The sequence below is a fragment of the Neltuma alba genome, unplaced genomic scaffold, assembly GCF_004799145.2.
Source record: "Neltuma alba isolate B1F8T4 unplaced genomic scaffold, ASM479914v2 tig00012919_pilon, whole genome shotgun sequence".
NCBI lineage: Eukaryota > Viridiplantae > Streptophyta > Magnoliopsida > Fabales > Fabaceae > Neltuma > Neltuma alba.
In genome coordinates this window covers 23,835-43,422 of record NW_021637286.1, presented here as the reverse complement: position 1 = coordinate 43,422, position 19,588 = coordinate 23,835, and the positions used below count along the sequence as shown (strand labels likewise).

At 37.3% G+C, this 19,588-nt stretch overlaps 2 protein-coding genes and 1 pseudogene across 2 annotated transcripts; all 3 read right to left on the bottom strand.

The window, feature by feature from the left end:
• Positions 1-3,585: 3,585 nt before the first annotated feature.
• LOC114732576 (zinc transporter 1) lies at positions 3,586-5,532 on the bottom strand. The gene is made up of 2 exons (XM_028919872.1): positions 4,896-5,532; positions 3,586-4,201 (listed from the first exon to the last, which is right to left on the bottom strand). The coding sequence occupies exons 1-2, from the start codon at positions 5,488-5,490 to the stop codon at positions 3,810-3,812; spliced, it is 987 nt and encodes a 328-aa protein (XP_028775705.1). The 5' UTR covers positions 5,491-5,532; the 3' UTR covers positions 3,586-3,809.
• Positions 5,533-8,880: 3,348 nt separating this feature from the next.
• LOC114732577 (E3 ubiquitin-protein ligase SDIR1-like) lies at positions 8,881-12,307 on the bottom strand (annotated as a pseudogene).
• Positions 12,308-16,683: 4,376 nt separating this feature from the next.
• LOC114732575 (E3 ubiquitin-protein ligase RDUF2-like) lies at positions 16,684-18,016 on the bottom strand. The gene has a single exon (XM_028919871.1). The coding sequence runs from the start codon at positions 17,939-17,941 to the stop codon at positions 16,802-16,804; it is 1,140 nt and encodes a 379-aa protein (XP_028775704.1). The 5' UTR covers positions 17,942-18,016; the 3' UTR covers positions 16,684-16,801.
• Positions 18,017-19,588: the final 1,572 nt, after the last annotated feature.

Sequence of the window (19,588 nt, the reverse complement as noted above, 5' to 3'; positions counted from 1 at the left end):
GATTAATTCTTCCATTATTAAACTTTTTTCTTGTCAAAGACAATTTTTTGCTTTCAGGCAATCGAGCATCAAAGCGCAGCCTTTTTTCCTTTTATCTTTTTTGCTGGCGCCGTGTGTATATATACAATGGAGATTTCTCTTATATATTGAATGTTTGGCGTGTATGCTAGATTAATTTCAGCCAACTTTACGTTTGGGAAGGATGCTACCACCTGGTGATGTCCATGGGTCAAACTCAAGCCCACAAAATAAATCAATATAAGGACACGATCGAGAAAGGAGGTGTTCGAAAGTCGCTAGCCAGAAAATTTAGAAAGGATAGATGTGGTTCCAACTATATAATTAATTGACGCTACAAGCTAGAAGCCTAAATATTACTAGCTATTGTTGGAACTGCTATCTGCATGAAAGGTTTCTTCCATGCACGATAATGCTTCTGCGAAACACCCAACAAGTGCGCGAGTGTATCTGTTTTCGGGTTTTGAAGAGATATAATGGAGTAATTTTTGAAGGATATGACCTGATTTATACTAATTAATCTTACTCGACCTTTTTAATGGTCATTGATGTGTCTTTTAAGTTTGGGGTATTTTAATTGTTGATTAATGATTATTATGTCTTTATCATCGTTTCGAATGGGGAGCTTTTTTTTTGGGGGGGGGGGGAGAGGATTAATAGTTTACGGAACTTCAGGTGAAATGTTATTTTCTAACAAGAGTTTGTAAGTGCTATGCAATATAAGTCAAATTGAGCATATATATATATATATATATATATCTAGCTGCACTTGATTTTGTTCAGAAAATTAAAGAAATAATAGTTAAGTCAAAAAATCGACATATAATTATTCAGTTTAATTAAGGATAATGCATGATTATGCAATGAATTGCGCCGCGCTAGCTTAAAAGTTGATGAAACAAGTAATGAAGGATATATAGTTATATATTGCTAGCTAATGGCAAATAAATAATCCCAATGGAAATTAGTGAGCGTAGATATGGAGAGGTGTATGGGTCATATTTTGATGGCTTTTCTTATTGGATGGCTTGTGTAAGGAATCCGTCAACTGCACCTATCTACCACTGCTATCTAGCTATACTTAGACTCTTTAAGCAAGGGAAAAACAGGCATCAAGCATATATATTTAGACTTGCTAAGCAAGGCAGATATGCATATTATCTTTGAGGGATCATATGAGGCTGAGGCAGAGTCAGGAGTTAATGACATCTCGTTGTCAAGAAGGACTGAAATTGGGTGCGAGACTGGTTGGTGATGGCACCATTCTCAACCAAACAGCACGTTAAGGAAGTGATTCAGAGGTAAAACTTCAAAAGAAATTAAAGGAGAAGGACACTTTGCCAACCTTTTCTTCAACTGACAAAAGCTTCTTCAAGTCTCTGTCATTCCCCTCAACTTTCACTCTCACATCTCTTACTTAATCTCCAGGATCAACTAACTAAAGAGCCATCGACAACAATCTGTGTATGGATTATGATATCATGAGTCAAGCCACTTCTGAATCATTTCTCTTTTGGATCGACACGAATACTCTCCTTTGGTAAGGAGAGAGGAAGAAGGTTTTTATTTTATCATATTTATAAGTCATTTTATCAAATTTTTAATATTAATGTATTATTTTATTTTTCATTTATTATTATGCAGATCATTTTATTTTTACAAAAGTGTATATATCAAATAGAAATAAAGTTTAAAAGATGTTAAATTTTGAGGCAAAGGTAATGAGATTTAAGATAGAATAACATCTTATCCTACCTCTAGTGCTTTTTATGAGATATAATTAATCATAAATTTGTTAATATTATGAACAGTAATAAACATCTAAAGAATTTTTTAAAATAAGAAGGTAAAAGAGAGACAGAGTATTAAAAAAATGAAAGAAAATATATTTAAAAAAAGATGATGCAATAATAAGTTAAAAATAAAATTCGTAATAATGTATTAATTTAATGTTCACAAAACTCTAAAGTCCAAACTAAATCTTATAAAAATAATCGGATCAATTCAAAAGTTTTTTCTCTTGGGTACAGCTAGCAATTGAAAAGTTTAGATGATCTTATAAGAAAGAGCGGAGGAATATTAATCAGTAGCAGACCCAATTAACCACGTATGCATGTACCCGCTGGTGCATCTTTGAGTTAAAACTTAAAACTGAACAAGCTCGAGATGGCGAGGGGGAAATTTGTGGCTGCTTGTGCTAAACAAGGATCTCAGCGACCAGTCTCTCACAAACACAGGCTATTTAGTTTGAAGTTGTGACTTGTGAGTGCCCTGAATTCTCTGAATGAAAGCACTGAGAGATTGAGGTATGATATAAAATCCCTCTGTCTGATGAGTGATGAGTCAGTGGAATTGAGCACACTGTATTTATTTATTTGAAACTAAACTCCTTCCCTATGAGGGATGTGTTCTGCTTCCTCACAGCACTAATTATGACAAAAGCAAGCCTCCCTGTGAGCAGCAATTAATGCTCATTGATTGTCCAAAAATATCTATCGCTGATTTACTATTTGTGTCTTCATTCTCTTGAAATCCAGTGAGGCGAAGCCCACCGTCAGTCTCAATGGATCCTATCATATACTACCTCTATACGAGACTCTCTTTGATTTTTATACTGATCTTATATATAAGACTCCAATCTATTTTGTTTATTATATTTACTCAAATTTTTTAAGATAGTCTTTCTAATAATTATAGTTTTAACCAACATACTTGATTAGTAAAGATGTTTTAGGAAAGACAACACCTATTTATTACAAATAACTAACTTAACTTTTTTTTAATTTTTTTAAATTAATTAATTAACTCTTATAATTATTACGAAAAGGTAGAATTATTCATATCTCATTCCTCCCCCCGGGGGGTTAGGTTATTCCTCGAGGATTCACCTCAGGCCCTTGTCACTATATTGGAAGATAGTACGTTCTTCGCCATCTTTACAAAATTCTGTTTTATTTTTGGTAGCTCTCTTATAAATAGTCTTTCCGGTAGATCAGTAACCAATTGACTACCGAATTTTTTATGCGATTGGTCTAGAATAAGTACTTTTTACTTTGTAAGAACAAAATAATTAAAATTTTACATATATAGAACAAAATAATTAAACTTTTATACATATACAAGGTTAGTATAATGCTATAGTACTATAGAGAATTATATATGATCCTTGTGTTGTGACTAATTATAGCGGTCACTTCGTTATTTTTCTAACGCACAGAAAATGATTAGATAACCTGCATTACGGTACGTAACTACTAAATGATGATGAAATAATGAATTATTGAAATTCTGAAAGTAACAATCATTTTGGAAAAGTATAAACATTTCAAAATGACTAACATTTTTTTTTAAAATTTGGTGAAAAAAGTGACTAACAATTTGAATAAGATGAAACAACACAAAATTCCATGTGTCAGCCCAAAAAAGATAATAATATTAGTATATGGCAGTGCCTCAAATATTGTGTCAAGAGCATTAAAGTTTTTATATATTTTATTTTTTTGTTTCCAAGAAAATACTGTCTGAGCCGTGGAGTGATTGAAGCTAATTAACAAGCGGAGACGACAATAAAAATGAGGAGATCATTACGATTCTTGTTGCGGACACAGAAAATTATGGTACATGGCCTTTACAATTATTCAGTCCCAGAGAAATAACCTCAAACATCTGATGACTCGGGCATGTTAACAAAGCATCACACACACATACCCACACATATACAGCAATACAGAACATGAAGCCACAGAATTGCAAGAGAATCGGAATGATATTAGTGGGCGAATATATATAAATCAGTCCCAAATCATGACAAGGGCTATAATAGCGACCCCAGAAAGAACAGCAAGAAACCTAAACCAAGGAGAGTTGAAACGGGTGGTTGTTGTGGGTTTGAAGCCCTTGGATATCAAGTGATTGATGGCAACATATATGAAAACCCCACAAGCAAGACCCATGGAGATTGAGTATATCCAATCTGCTGTGCGTCCCTCTGCTGTGGCGTCGATGGCGATTCCTATTCCCACGCCTACTGGGCTTGAGACTGCAAACGCTAAGGAATACGCCACCGTTGTCGCAAACGGTCTCTTGGGCAGCATCCTCAGCAGGGCGATCCCCATTCCTATCGCTGCAAATATCTTGTGCAGCGATATTGTCCACAAGTTTCTCCATGCTTCCCCCTTGCTCCCTATTTCATTCATTCATTCATTCACTGTTTTCAGACAACAATTAACAATCTATGTATATGAAGGGCGATTTCTCGATCGTCAACTAACCATACTGTGTTTCTGTTGCACCCGTGTGTCACGTATATTTCATACGTTTCCTAGTTCGTATATATACACATCTTAATTGGATCTTTTACAAGATATCAATTCAGGTTTAATTCTGAATATGATCCTAGGCTGGCTGAGTCGACTGACTGAACTCATCAAATTAAAGGGAGTCTCCTAAGAAAAACAATAGCTAACTGATTATTCATATGCGTTACTTTTGTTGAGGATATTCTTCTTTTCAACATACGGTACTGTTTTCCTCTTTAATTTAGCCCTAAAGTTTCAGTTATATATGGAAGCTAGCTGACTTAACTGTTCGAAGGTTACATTATTGCAAGGCTAGCTAGACTAGCAGTTCATTCGCCACTTTTGTAAAAGACCAGTGCTAAATGCCTAAATCGATGCCAGCAAACTTACATTCTCAAGATGCTCTTATTTCGTAAATTGAAAATTGTTGTTGTGAAAATAGTATGATAGTGGGATTCCATGAATTTTTGGTTAAAATCATGCATCAGTATGATAGGCTTCCTGCAGGAGGAAATCAACAAGGTAATTTCCATAAATATAAGAAACACACACACGCACACATATTGATTATTGAAATACCTGAAACTCCGACGGCAATACCCTCAAACACCGAGTGAAAACACAAGGCAACGATGAGAAGGATGGTGTCTCCCACGTTAGTAGTCTTCACAAATATGGGGTTAACCTCCAATCCAACCTCTTGGGCATGTTCTTGGGGTGTTCTTCCTCCTTCCAGTTCCAACACCTTGGCTTCCCTCTCCTTATGGCTGGTCACATAAATCACTACACAATCACCAAGCATGGTGAGGAGATAGCCCGCACAAGCCAGCATGAAAGCGAAAGGGTATGTTTTGGTGGTGAGATCACCGAAGGTCTCATTCGCATCGCTCAAGAAATGTATCATAGAGGTTCCCAAGAAAACTCCACCCGCGAATTGAGTTCCCAGAAGAATAAACGTCTCGTTCCAACGGAAAAAGTACGGTGACATGCCGCCGGCGAAGGTGCTTACTAGTAAAATTATCAAACACCATATTTTTACTAAGATCAGGCCCCTTGAACGCAAATCTACCGTCTCTCCGTCGCTGTGATGGTCGCTGCCTCCGTGGGCTTCGATCGGACTCAGGTGCCAGCCAATGAGGCACAGCAATAGAAGCGTTGACCTTAGGGCAGCCATGGAAACCTACAAATGTTGTATACCTGGATGGCTAACGTACGTGTTTTGCAGATATCACATGTATGGTTTTGTACTATATATGGAGCTTGTACTGCAATTTGACTTTTCTGGGTTATGTACTACACCACACCCGATGGGCAAGGCTTTTTTTCCCCCGCTTGGGGACTGACACCATAACGATAATAATAATGTTTTGAGATTGATCCCTCCGTTTACTACAACAGATTAAGCTTATAAGGCTTAATATTGTCGTCTGGTGTAGTACTGTAGACAACGATGACTGATCATATATAAGGGTAAAAAATTGGTTCAGTTTTATTATAAATTTTTTCTTCAAGATTTTGACCTTTAATTTTTGAGTTCCGTTTAATATGAAGTATTGAAAATGAAGAATATAAACTAGGATTGTAATTAAAAAAATTTATTAAAAACTCTTTAACATGAGTAATTGCTTATTATATAGTATTAGACAAACCTATAAAAATATGATTGGGGAATATCATTTCTCTTCGTGGTATTCGTTAATCCTATATACGAGGATTTGTTTAATCCTATGTAATAAGTAATTTCTCATACTAAACACTCTTGTAATATATTTTTTCAATCTCAATCCCCATCTCTGTTTCTCATTTTTAATACTTCTTATCAAACAAGGTGTTACAAGTTAAGCATTTTATTAATTATGTTCAATAATTATTGCCAAGTTCAATTTGTAACCACTCATTTTTATAATCACACCCGTACCAGCTGTTCTCCGCGTCCTTTTCTGTCTCGGGAGATGATGACATGAATGACGACATACGTGGATTAGAGAAATAAGTTCTTGAATATAATGCTTAGAAGATAAAATTGAGTGTTTGCTAGTAGGATTGCTCAAAAGCAGTCTTTTCATACATTATAACTAGGAAAGACGCCAGTGTTCTATTTAGCGGGTAAAATAGTAGTAATAGTAATATAATACTATTTCCTGTCTTTAATATAAGATCCCGTTTAAATTTTAGTTTGGTCCTAATTATAAGACCCCAATCTATTTTATCTCTCATATTTATACATTTTTTTCCAAGATAAGCCTTCTAATGATGATAGTTCTAGCCAATACATTTAATCAATAAGGATATTTTAGGAATAACAACACTTATTTATTACAAATAACTAACTTAACTTACTTCTTTAATCTCCTCAAATTAGTCAACTAGGTCTTATAATTAGGACTGGAGGTAGTAATAATGAAGATGATGACAATGATAATAATACAACTATCATATATTTAAACTAATTTACAGTGGCAGGTAACATTATTATTACACAAAAATTTGGGAAAATATGTCAACACAAACAAGAAGGAAGGAGACAAATAATCCCTCCCAGATACCTGCCTCTTTTTATATATGCTTAGTAATCACCACTTTTTTAATCTTATGTTTAGTATCTAGTTGAATTTTCTTATATCCAAATAAAAAATCAAAACTATTAATTGAATATATTAATATGGTATGATATTGAAATTCGAAAACAATGACATAACTGTAGTGCTTCAATCAATATATATAATAAAATTAAAATTAGTTGAACTATAATTTTACTATTATACTTCGAAATTTATGTTCATTTAAAAAGCAAGTTGCATTACCCTTACATGAGCCACCGTTTATTTTTCTTTCGGCCAAACAGCTGAAGATTTTTACATCATACGATAAAGATTTTTTTTTTTTTTTAAAAAAAAAACTTTCCTATCATCATGCGTTTGCAAGCATCCCTCTTTTGTGGTGGAAAAGGGCCCAAAATTACGGCCCAGACTGAAAGGGGTTTATCTAATACGCAGAAAGGGTTAAAAAAGGAAAATCAAACGAAAATTTTTCCATAATTGAAATGTATTTTAGACTAATTTCATAATACCACACTTCTCTAGTCCTATTTATAGAGTAGAGAAAGAAGACATTTTTTATTCTATTTATAGGGCACTAAGAGAAATTTTTTTGTATAGATATACAATTTTACGCTCCATTTATTATTGTGTTGATTTGTTTAGATAAGGTATAATGTATATTAAATAGGGCTAAGGTTGGAAAGTTATTGAATTTTAAATGAAAGTTAATGAAGTTTAAGATTTTCTTTGATCTATATAAAATATGTTTGAAGTGACTTAAAAATAAAACCAGAGAAGTATATAATACTCCCTTCAACTATTTTTACGAGTTTCAATTAATCACTTTACGTGTATTAAAAATTAATTAAAATTAGTTTTTCTTGTAAAGTTTTAAAATTATCCTCGACAAAAATTAGGAGCTAGAGGTATTACGTTAATTATTCATACTTTTTATAAGAACCAATTTAGATCAAGTTAGTTAGGTCAGGTATATCCAAATGAGAAATAAGGTTTTGCCATGTGTTTTAATTAGACATATAATCATTTAATCTCATTTAGCTCTGCTAACGACGATAGACTAGTGGCCAAGGAAAGAATGGTCGATTGTTTTCATTTCAATTCCAAAACCTTTGAACCATACATGCCTATCAACAAAGCTCAAAAAATGGTGGTAAGGACTCAATTCTTGAGGTTTGCCTTTGGGTGCAAGAACAAGAAATTCAATTGGTTTCTTCTTGTTCTTTTAAAAACGCACAACATGTCCCCATTAAATGAGTGTTTTAATTTCTTTGATCTCACTCTCTTTTATTAGTCTTCATTTTCTCTATCTCTATCCTACAATGAAGTTCATCATTAGGCTTCTCTGCCTCTAAGTCACAATAGGCATAAAAATTTTTCATAACTTTAAGTTATGTGCTAACCCTTCAATTTTAATTTGTTCAATCACGTTCGAGGGTGTGAGTAGTGGTGAAGGTGATCTCTAGATAATTTTCACATGTAAGGGTTCTTGAGTTTTCCAACTCTTGATTAATTTCGACTGTTATTGATTGGTACAGTGCAAGTCTCTGGACTTATTATGAAACAAACCATATACGAAACAATCATCACGTCATTGAATTTTCAATCAAGTCCTTGGGTTCTTTATATTTCCCACTTTGAATTTTTGGGCACGCAAGGATTATTAAGTTTTAGGGATGAAAACAATACAGATATAAAACAATCAACTGCCGTCTGATTTCTTTGGTGCAGGTCTTCAATGGCGGTCTCCTTAGAGAACCGTGAGTGACGGAGTTGAGCAGGGCTAAGTCATGAATGTCTAATTAAAACACGTGGCAAAAACTAATTTACTATTTAGACATACCTGACCTAACTAACTTAATCTAAGTTTAATCCTTTTTATAACTAGTTAGGAATATTAAGTAAAAAAATTAATACTTTAAAACAGAATGCATTATATTATGAATCATAAAAAAAATATCTTTACAATAGGGATGAGGTTATGGGAAGGAGCATGTTACATTTTGAACAAATGAAGAATTAGAAATTTTACAACCATTTTATTGGAAAAATTAATAGTTGCGTCAACAAACTCGCTCAATACGCTCATAACGTGAACATTAGAGTATTAACTTTTCATCAAGGCCCCAAAAAAAAAAAAAAGAGTAATAACTTTTCATGAAACCCTATTTTCTATTCAGGACGCCAATATTTCAAGATTTATGAGCATGAGACCCTAATAAAACTCATTCATGCAAATGCTCAAAACAGAATTGTGCACAATATTCATGCGTTTGAAGAACCCTACACAGTATCTGCGCCTTCAGACTCATTGTCCCCACTATTTCCCTGCCATCCAGACCCCATTCTAAATTTACACACAGGGCATTTTGCTTGCTGTCGCAGCCATGGATCGATGCAGTTCGTGTGAAACTGAGTCAAAGGCCAAGAAACAAAGCAATGTGAATAATAAATCGCTTATATATATGCAAATCACACACACACACACACAGATTCATGTAACCACCATTTGAAAGCGCGCTAAGATCCTCTTCAAATCAAACGCGTTATGCAGCAACAAGAGAGGCAAAACAAATTCAGAATAGAGAAAGTAGCAAGGGGCCGAACCTGATGCAAACATGGCAAGCTACGAACTAGCTCCCCTCTCTTAACTTGTTCCAAACATATAGTACACGTTAGCTCATCTTCTGGACCCTTCGCATTTCCTCGGTCCCGCCGTTATCTTGCCTAACCTGTGCTTTAACATGACATCATTCTAAATTTACTACTCAACATTACAAGCAAGCTCAGTTTGTAAAGATCCAAAACAAAACAGAAAAAATGGCCTCAAGACTAGCTATAGTATCGGAAAAGCAAGCTACATATATGATATCATAGTTGAAAAACGTCACAGGTCCAGTTTTGAGACTTCCATAGAAAGTTCGACTGTTTTTCCTGTCTCGCTGAAAATTCTGTTAGGCAATAACATAACCTTAGAGTGAATGAAGCTTGCAACCAGGAGTTAAATTAAAGTAAGTGATTACACCATCATTGCTGAAAATTGTAAGAATCAATAAATTAACCAAAAGAAAGACAGGCGATAGAGGTATCGACCTCGGTTGCGCGTGAAGAGGAAGCCAACCCAGCTGAGCCATCCCTATTGACAGAAAAACAAAGTTTGGGCCGCATCAGTTTCATGAGTCAGCACTTCTTATACAAACATGGCATAGACGATGCGGGGAAATTGTACTTTCTATGAGAATTTTGACATGCTGTCCCTTTCTTTATACATCTGAACATATTATCTTTTAGAACCTTCTATTTATACTCCTTTTCTGACTGATCCTCAAGTAAACGATCAGCTACTACTTCAAGACCAAATTATCACCCACCGATTTTGTTGCTTTTGCATATCATTTAATTGAACATGAAGACTACGCCAGGGATTAACACCAGATCTTGTTTTTCTAGCAACACACCAGTAACAATTGGGGACATAAAGTCAAAACCGCACGCAATGACAAATTTTGCAACTTCAGTGAGGCATTTCTGTTCAGCCTGAAAAATAATTAATTGAACGAATAAGCTTCTCCAGGACAAGGGGAGCTCATGCTTTTATTTTAGACCTCCCACTTGATTTGAATCTAAATTAAACCTACCCTAATGCTCCAGTTTACTGAATACAAACATACCCTAAAAGAATAATGAATTTGGATAGCTTGGCAATCACCAACATGTTCAGAACCAAAAAAGCTACACAAACACAAGAAAGAAGGGAGGCCTTCCTCTGCGGAATTCACAATTATTTTCTTGAAAAGACTAACACAACTCACTTTGTTGGGACAGGAACTTTGTATGTGTGAACAGGTAAGGCATTTATCTCTTCATCAGTCATTGAAGTAGTAGTAGAAGCAGTGTCAGATTCCAGAGTCCTCAGTGTCTCATAATCTGCCCCGGTATGAAGGAAGAACAAACAGAATTACATGAACCTTCATGCCCTAGTATGCGACCTTTAAAAGCACCTTGATCTTAAAAAGAACGCTAAATCACACAGAAGTTAAAGTAAAAATTCAAAGGCATAATACCAAGCTCATCAAATTCACGGTCAAGAAGCGCAAGCTGAAGTCTGAGTCCTTGCAAGCGTCCTCTAGCTGCAATTGCTATGGACGGCGGCATGTGAAGTTGTAATTCAGCTGCTGCGGCATGAGCCCTTGCTTGAGCTTGAAGCTGTTGCCAAGTTACATACATCCTCAGGCTTGTGGCCATCACAAACACAATCAGCATAAGCCACATCTACAATCAATTGCATCCATGGTCATGACATTGTGAATGATGTATACTACTCAACTATCAACATTTTCGCATAAAATGCCTAGTGATTTCTTACCAAAAATGTGACATTTGGGGAGAATTCAATATCATAAACAGCATGATAACTGCAGACCAAACACGTCAGATATGAATTGACGATGCATTCTTAAAGAGTAGAAAGGCATTATATACAGAGGCTACTAAATCACCTGTGATGAGAAAAGCCAGAGCATTGCTATTTACTGGCCGGGCTGGATGGACACGCTGATTGGGAGAAGGAGAAGACCAGAAGAGCTTGGTCAAATAATCTATTAATAAAATATGAGCTTGTTGGAAGTAAACCAGCACGAAGACTAATGTTCAAAGGAACAATATATACCATCGTGGTTCTTTCAGGAACATATTCTGAAAATCCACTTTCCACATCTCCTCTGCTCCCTCGGAAGACGAAACTCATGATTGCTACTCTTTCAACCAACAAGTCACAAAGACACTATGCCTGCTAGGATAGCACAAGAGAGAGTTAATTTTATCAATGCACTTGCTTTTAGTGATCGATCAACATGGTGAAAATGCCAATCCCGAGTCTCGGAACTGACTGTGAAGAATGACCAAGTTATAAGTAATTATGCAATCAAGCACCAGCAAGAGCACATAAACAGAGATCAAAGCGAGAGACGTGATTTAGCAATCACACTCGTGGATTCCTTATCAGTATCACCAATTTTTCTACCAAAAAAAAAAAAAAGAAGAGTTCAAGGCTATTAGAGTTTATCATTAATCACCCGGGGAAAACAAGTTGATTATAGTGTAAACAATAATCTCTAAAACTGACAGTTTATTCAGTGAAATTGAAAGAAATAATACTATCGCACTGTGAGGGATAACAGGTTAGAAATGCGATTACCGGAAGACCCACAAATATCGCTCTTCTCTCTTTTTCGAGAAAACTAATAGGACTGGCTGAATTTAGGAACGCACCAATTTAAGAATTAATCATCAACGGGAAAAAGGACACCTGCGAGCTCCAATACGACCCCAGTTTATTATTATTAAGGAGAGGGAGAGAAAGGATGGAGATGATTACGGGATTTTCCAGAATGCTCTCCGACATTACGTTTTATATAAAAAGCATAAGATTGCTTCCCTTTCCTGTTGGTTTCCTGGTGATCCTTTCTCGGCAGCCAACGAGATATCAATGCAGAAAATACCAAAAAACAAAGCTTAGAGATGGTGATGGTACTCACGAGGAGTCTGGTTGGAGGTAAATGAAGTGAGAGTGGATCTTCAACTGTGAGGCTCCTCTGTTACTTTCAGTGTTGCTGGCGGTGATGTACTTCTCTTCCCAACTATTACTTATAGATGCAATTACTTGTTCACCACCTACTTACTTTTTCCGAAAAACACTCGCGAGAATTTAGTTTGGATAATGGACAGAGGAGAAATCTAGAGTCCAAGAGCTGACACCTCGAGTGCTCTCCATCCAACCGCTGCCACGCCCTCTTGGCATGCAAGAAGGTTGAGCCTGCGTCGTTGGATTGAAGCTCCCCATAGGATGCCTCATATTGCGCCCAAAAGCAACACACGGTCGTATACACTACCGCATTGCATTAAGCGGTGGATGACGGCGTTTTCCTTTTTTCTAGGATGTCGTTTGCTTGTTTTAGCTGGCTAATAATGTTGCATCCTCATTCCTGTTGAGGCGCCATATATTAAAAAAGGGTTAAGCTGCGCTCAGCATCCTGAACTATTTATCCAGGTGTGTCCAACAGCCTAAAGTAATTTTGAGTGCATCCAGTGTCCTAAACTAATTAAAATGGTGCGTCCATATCCCAAGCTAATAGAAATGTTATGTTTAACTGTTACTTTCCTGACTTAGCTTAAAAGTTGACCCCAGATATTCTACATGGTAAACACATGGGCACCTGATGTGTATTATTCTTACTCAAAAGTCAATTTATTTAGAAGAAGAGGAAGGAAATAAATTCAATTTTGAGTAAGAATAATACATATCAAATGTCCATATGTCTACCATTTAGAATATCTGGGTCAACTTTAAACTGAGTCAGGAAAGTAACAGTTAAACATAACATTTTTGTTAGCCTGGGATATGGACGCACTATTTTAATTAGTTTAGGATACTGAATGCACCCAAATTACTTTAAGCCACTGGACGCACCTGGGTAAATAGTTCAGGGTGCTGGACGCACCATAGCCCATTAAAAAATTGAAAAAGAAACAAAGTCTTGTTTGTGAAACCATGTATATAATATATATTATGAGGCTTTGCTCTTTCGTGGAACCTATCTTAGAACGGGCGAATCCCTCCATTACAATTAGACTAGATGTCCAAATACGAGCCAATCTAGTCCAGATTTCCGTGACCCGTCCTGTCACATTTTTTTATTTATTTTTTTAATTTTTTGATTGAAATATCAAAGTGAGACATGGCTCTATTTTTAGAACAAGATGAATTTCATGCACATTAACTTTTTCCCCAGGAAATTTCATGTACATAACACACCAAATGACAATAAAAAAAAAATTCGACAGTTCATCTAATTCTCTCCAAAAATCACAATTATAATTCACATTTCACAGAGAATGAAGAGGGAGGGAGACAAAAATAAGGATGGCGGTTAAGAAAATTAGGACGAGGAACTCACCTGGGGGCTTGAAAAGATTGATTCTATATTAAAATATCGCATTAAATATAAATCCCTATTTAATATGAACAATATAAATAAATTGGGATTATTATCGTTGGCCAAAAAAAATTGGAATTATCATAATAAAATAGAATTTGCATCCCATGCTTTACAAAGTTTGAAAATGAACTCATCTTTCATAAATTAATTCAAATCTCATATTCACGGAAACAATTATATCAATATTAAGGGCCCGTTTGGTTCAATTACCAGTGCTTATAAATAATAATGCATTGCGATACAATGGGGTGTGATGTAAATTTCCTTACCATCAATATGTTTGGTAAGTTATTAATAAGATTTGGCAAAAAAAAAAAAATCTTTTACATTTAATCAAATAAAATAAGATTAAAAGTCTAGAATATCCCCAATCATAGGCAAAGACAGAGATGCTCCTACACCTCCTTCTGCAATTGCCGATCCCCTCTGTCAAATCCTTGCAAGTCACAACACCTCTTCAACAACTCATAGTCCACCTCCATTTTTGCTTCAGCTTTGTCTTGAATTTTCCAATTTGAAACATTTTCAGTTTTCTTCTCTCCATAATTAGACTACAGTGAACAAGAAAGAAAGAACCAAATTAACATTGCTTTTCTCTATACAGATGCCTTCAGCGTCTTCAGCTCTTAGACGCAATACAGTTCTTATATGTCATTTCAACATCCATTGTCTCTCACTGTGATGATCCTTGTGCATTGCCCATCTTGCACGACTTTGTGCTTTAGTTACATTTGAGTTCTCTCACTGCTGGCAACAATTCCCTTTCTCCATCAACTGTGTTTACATGTGATGCACCCAAAACAACACAGATCTAGAGAGAGGAGACAAAGATCAACAAATTTGGAAGTAAAGGTGAAGTAGTATGAGGAGGTGACGATAATAAAGAAAGAACAAGGGAGAAGGAGAGGCAGTGATGGTGGTAATGGAGGGAGGGAGGTGAAGATAAAGTTTGGAGAGGGATAACATTTAAGCGCAAATATTATATTTTCACATTGATTACGAAGGATAAAATGGACATTTATGAGAGATTGCAGCCTTACAATGATCATTCGTAGCTCCTCCCATAGAAATAAATATTATCCAAAAAGTACAATTGATATTGCCATTGTAATCTTTTTTTACCATTAGCAAGTCAAACCAAACATATCATTTATGGTAATACAATAAGTATTATCGTTGCAAGCTTGCAATGAGGTTGAACCAAACAGGTCCTAAGTTTTATAATAAATTTCAATATCAAAGCACTGCTGATAATGTAAATTATGGTCATCTAGGAAAATGCGAGTCGAAGAAGATAAGGCAGATCCAGCGTCTGTTATATCATAAACTGTGATCCAAGAGGGAAAAAATCGAATTGAATTATGACAACGGATGAAGGCCTCGAAATCCATGTTTTGTTATTATACTACCAAAATTACTCCGCTTTGCAGTAAACATTAAGCACAACACTGCGGTTGACACTTGACACAGCACAATAATTTCATGGATCGGATCGGACGTCAGTTTTCAGATGAGTGGCTCGGCCAGTTGTCCCCTGACTGTTGGGTGTAGCTATTGTTAATACTCGAGTATGAGACTTAGGCGGTTTGGTATTTGACAAGCTATTGGTAACCGTTTTTCAAGCTAAATACTGCCTCAGGCATGTGATGCATTTTGTAATGCTAGAAGTCGGATTTTATAAATTACAATTTTAACTCATAATCCAGCAATACGTTACATCACTAGAGACTGCTTTTTTGCCTGACTCCATTTTTTTGCTGTGTATAAAATATAGCTTTCAATTGTACATTCAAATTGGAATTTCGAGAAATGATTTTGATTAAAATTGCAAGATACAATTTTCCCCCTTTTTAATCGATATTTAAATTCTTCTCAATTAAAATTTACTTTCGAGTGTTTTATACTTTGCCAAGCTTCTGTTCAGTTCATAAAAGTATCATTTAGGGGGCAAAAAAAACAAAAAAGAATGCGATATGGTGGTTTAAAAAACGTATGTGATAGTAGTTTCAAAATGCATGTTTTGATCAGAATAAATGATCGAAGAAGAGCGTGCACAAGATATTGTTTGGATGGGGGTGCGTGTGAAGCGAATGGGAGAGAATATATATTAAAAAGGGAAAGGATAGAAGGAGTAGAAGTGGTGAAGAAGGTGCGACGTAGGCAGTTTACCAGAAACAGCAAGAGGAAGGGTGAAGCAGCTGGGATGGGGGTCAAGAAAATGCCGCGTGGAACGTTTCTGCCAGCCAAATGAGGCCCCAACACCCCATCCCTGACCCTGTCACAGGAATACGAAGGCCGACCGGGTCAACTCAACCCTGAACTGAAAGTACACCCATCCTGAAATGTATGCATCATCTACTGCCCAGGGTCGGAGCTCTGCAGCTGGTTGCCCCGCCACCCAATCCCATCCATCACCTAACTCCTACGCACACCATCCATATCAACAATTGCAGTTATTTTATTCTCCGCAATTTGTCACAACCATTCTATACTGCAAACTGGAAGCGGCATCTTATGCCAAGAAATTAAAAAACATAATCTATCTTGAACGAATGATTACAATGACTATACGACGGGATAAACTTGGCATGGGCGATTGGGCGAATCAATAATTTAGAGCACGGGGTCATAAGCATCGCTTTCGCTTCTTCTTTGAATCCATAGCTGTGTGCTCCGTCGGTTCTCTCAGCTACCAACAACCATCACTGCCAGCTAGCAATGTGAAGTAGCGCACGTTTCTTTCCCACAAAAATTGCAATCTACCGAATCAAGTCGTCAGACCCATTTCGTAATCTTTCACAGATCCGCTAATTGATGCAGAATTAAAAATTTATACTTGATAGTTCTATGCTATGTACAGAATGAATCTCTTCCCTGAAAATGGTGTCCCAAATCAATAATTTTCTTCCCAAAATTGCTATTTCCAAATTCAATCTTCCAAGACCCAAGTTCTGCTGCGCCTCCTCGAGTTCCTACCGAATAATGAGATCGAATGGCTACGACTTATGCTCATGGACTCGCGCTCAGAACCAGCTGATGAACTTGAACTTGAACTTGACCTTGACCGGCGCCTCCCAAAGAATGACAAGAAGTTGCGAACGATTCTGCCAAAGCCACGACTTTCTCTGACTCTGGTGCTTCTCGCTGCTCGGGAAACTGTTCTCGGAGCTCCGTTTGCATTGAGTCCTCCGTCCATTTCTGTGTATACAACAGGGAAATGACTCTCACCGGCTCTGCGACCACCAGAGAACCTCCCAACCGCGAAGCCCCCGCCAGGCAGCCTCCAAATCGTCAATCCTACTGTTTCGTCATCGATTTGCCCCGACATTCTACTGTCCACTGTGTTCCGATCTGACGGCAGCTCATGGCGGCACACGGGGCACGAATTGCGCATTGAAAGCCACGGGAGGATGCAGTCTGAGTGGTATATGTGCTTGCAGGGCATCTCACGCGCCTCCGTACCCAGTTCAAACGCCTCCTTGCACACGGCACAGTGGGCATCGGAACCCACATGGGTCCCCTCAATAACGACCGTGGGCATCGACTCTACGGCTGCTTTGGAAGCGGGCGGGTTCTCGGAACGCCCGAACCCATTCATTTCGATCTGAGCAAACTGCTCCAGAAGCCGTTCGAACCCTGACCCTAACAAGAACTCAGACATGGTCGGCGGCAAGGGTCGGAGACCAGAGCCGTCCCCGTCATCGTAGTACAACTCGAAGCTGCTTTCCTCCTGGTCACCACCGACACCGTTCTGTCCGGCGGTTGCGTCGACGGGTCCACGAAGAACAATTACAGGGTTAAAGGGCGATCTGTTGCCGGCGTTGCGGCGTCTTTGACGGAACCCTTGTCGGCTGAAATCGTAGGAAGTAGGAGCTGAATCGGGGAAGATGGGAGGAGGAAAGGGGCTCAGGTGGTGATGATCGGAGGAAGGGTGGTCGTGGATCTCTTCAACGAAGCCGCTTTGGCAGTGAGGGCAGGCGACATCACCCCGATCGGAGAGGCGGACAAAGCGGGTGCAGCTGTAGCACCAGTAGGAGGCCGGGAGGGGTGCCGTGTCGGAGTTCATCATCGGTGATTATGGTAGAGGTCCAGAGTTGACTGGGGGGAGAGAAGAGAGAATACGATGAATCTGCTAGGAGGAGCAAGAGGGGGAGCGTGGTTATAAGAGACAGAAGAACGGGAAAGACGAATTGAAGAGAGAAACGTTTGCGTGTGGGCCACGCGTTTATGGTGAAAATACTTGGAAATTTCTAGCCATCAGAAATTAGACTAGTGGCGATGGGCTGGGGGTGACGGCATCGGTGAGTTGGGCTCCTCGGATTAAGTGATTAAATAATTAATTGCACGATTAAAAGATGAGATCAGGAGCCTGTTTTACTTCATACTTAAGTATTTGTAAGCATCCTCTAAAATAAATAAATAAATGACTGGAATTCTTTTTTTCTGTTAATTTCAGAAGTGTTCAAAAATGATACTGAAATATAAAATATTGCACTGTACAAGCCTTAATATTAATAGTATAAAACCATATAAATAATCCTATTAAATTAAAGTAGAGAAATATAGGATCCCCGGCGAGCACTTGGGAGTAATTGTTAATCTAAGAAGACCACGACTGAAAAGTTAGTGAAATTGAAAAACAAAAAACAAAAAAGGGGTGAGAAGAAAAAGAATAAAAAGGAAGATATTGACCGCGTGGATTCAATGGAGAGACGCCGAGTTTGAAATTCAAATAGTGCCCCGAGAGAGAGAGAGAGAGAAGATTCCTTAAACGAGGCATCCGGCCATCGCCCATCCCCCGCCAAAATACCCACACTGCCATCTTTCTCCTGCAAGGTTGAAATTAGTAATCATGGAAAATAATAAAGTCAAACAAGCGAACTCGCTCTATTTACAGGTTGGATTATTGGTGAATCCGCAAGTTTAATGAAAAAAAGAAAAAGAAAAAATTACAAAAAAAAGGAAACTTCAAAATTAAAAAATCACATACAAAGAGTGGTTCGCAAAAATTGTTATCAATTATTTATTAATTATTGTTAAGACTAATATTAATATTATAATGGATCCTTATTTACAATTTTTTGATTTCAAAATTTTTTTTCGTGATTTTCTCATTAAAAAGAAAAAGATTTCAAAGGAGTGTCTCACAACTTAAATTCCGTCTTCGTTCCCACCTCCCACTCAATGAACCTTAGTTGACCCGATTATGGATGACGTGGTTGTTTTAATTAGCAAACAGCTTAAAAATAATAAATATACTAATGCTGTTTAAAAAAAATCTAGGACCCCATTGAATTAGCAAATACACATGATATGAAGCATTCAGAATCAGCGACAGCGAAGATAGAAGCGCGGTCAACAAAAGGACATACAGAGGGAGAAGCAAAAGCATGAGAAATAGGAAGAGCCGAAGGGGCATGGTTTTTCTGAATGCCGCCAGTTGTTGCCTTTGTACAGTACACTGTGCAATATGCATTCACAACTCACAACTAACTGGCCCCGCGGCCCCGGCCCCCATCTCCATGAGAATCAGCCCCGCCCCCTCACAATCCAGCACGGCCTTCCTTATAATTTCTTTCATCTCTGTTTTTTCCCCCCAGCGGCCTTGCTTATAATTTCACTTATTTCTTTTTTTTTGTTGGGTGATTTTAAATAAATAATGAAAGAAAGACAAGTGCTACTCAATCATCCATAAATCAATAAGCATGTATAACTT

Excerpts from the sequence above, each read along its gene's own strand:
- LOC114732575 (XM_028919871.1), bottom strand. The coding sequence starts at position 17,941 with ATGATGAACTCCGACACGGCACCCCTCCCGGCCTCCTACTGGTGCTAC.
- LOC114732576 (XM_028919872.1), bottom strand. The coding sequence starts at position 5,490 with ATGGCTGCCCTAAGGTCAACGCTTCTATTGCTGTGCCTCATTGGCTGG. Across the intron at positions 4,202-4,895 it reads TATTGCCGTCGGAGTTTCAG|GGAGCAAGGGGGAAGCATGG; the intron begins GTATTTCAATAA and ends TGAATGAAATAG.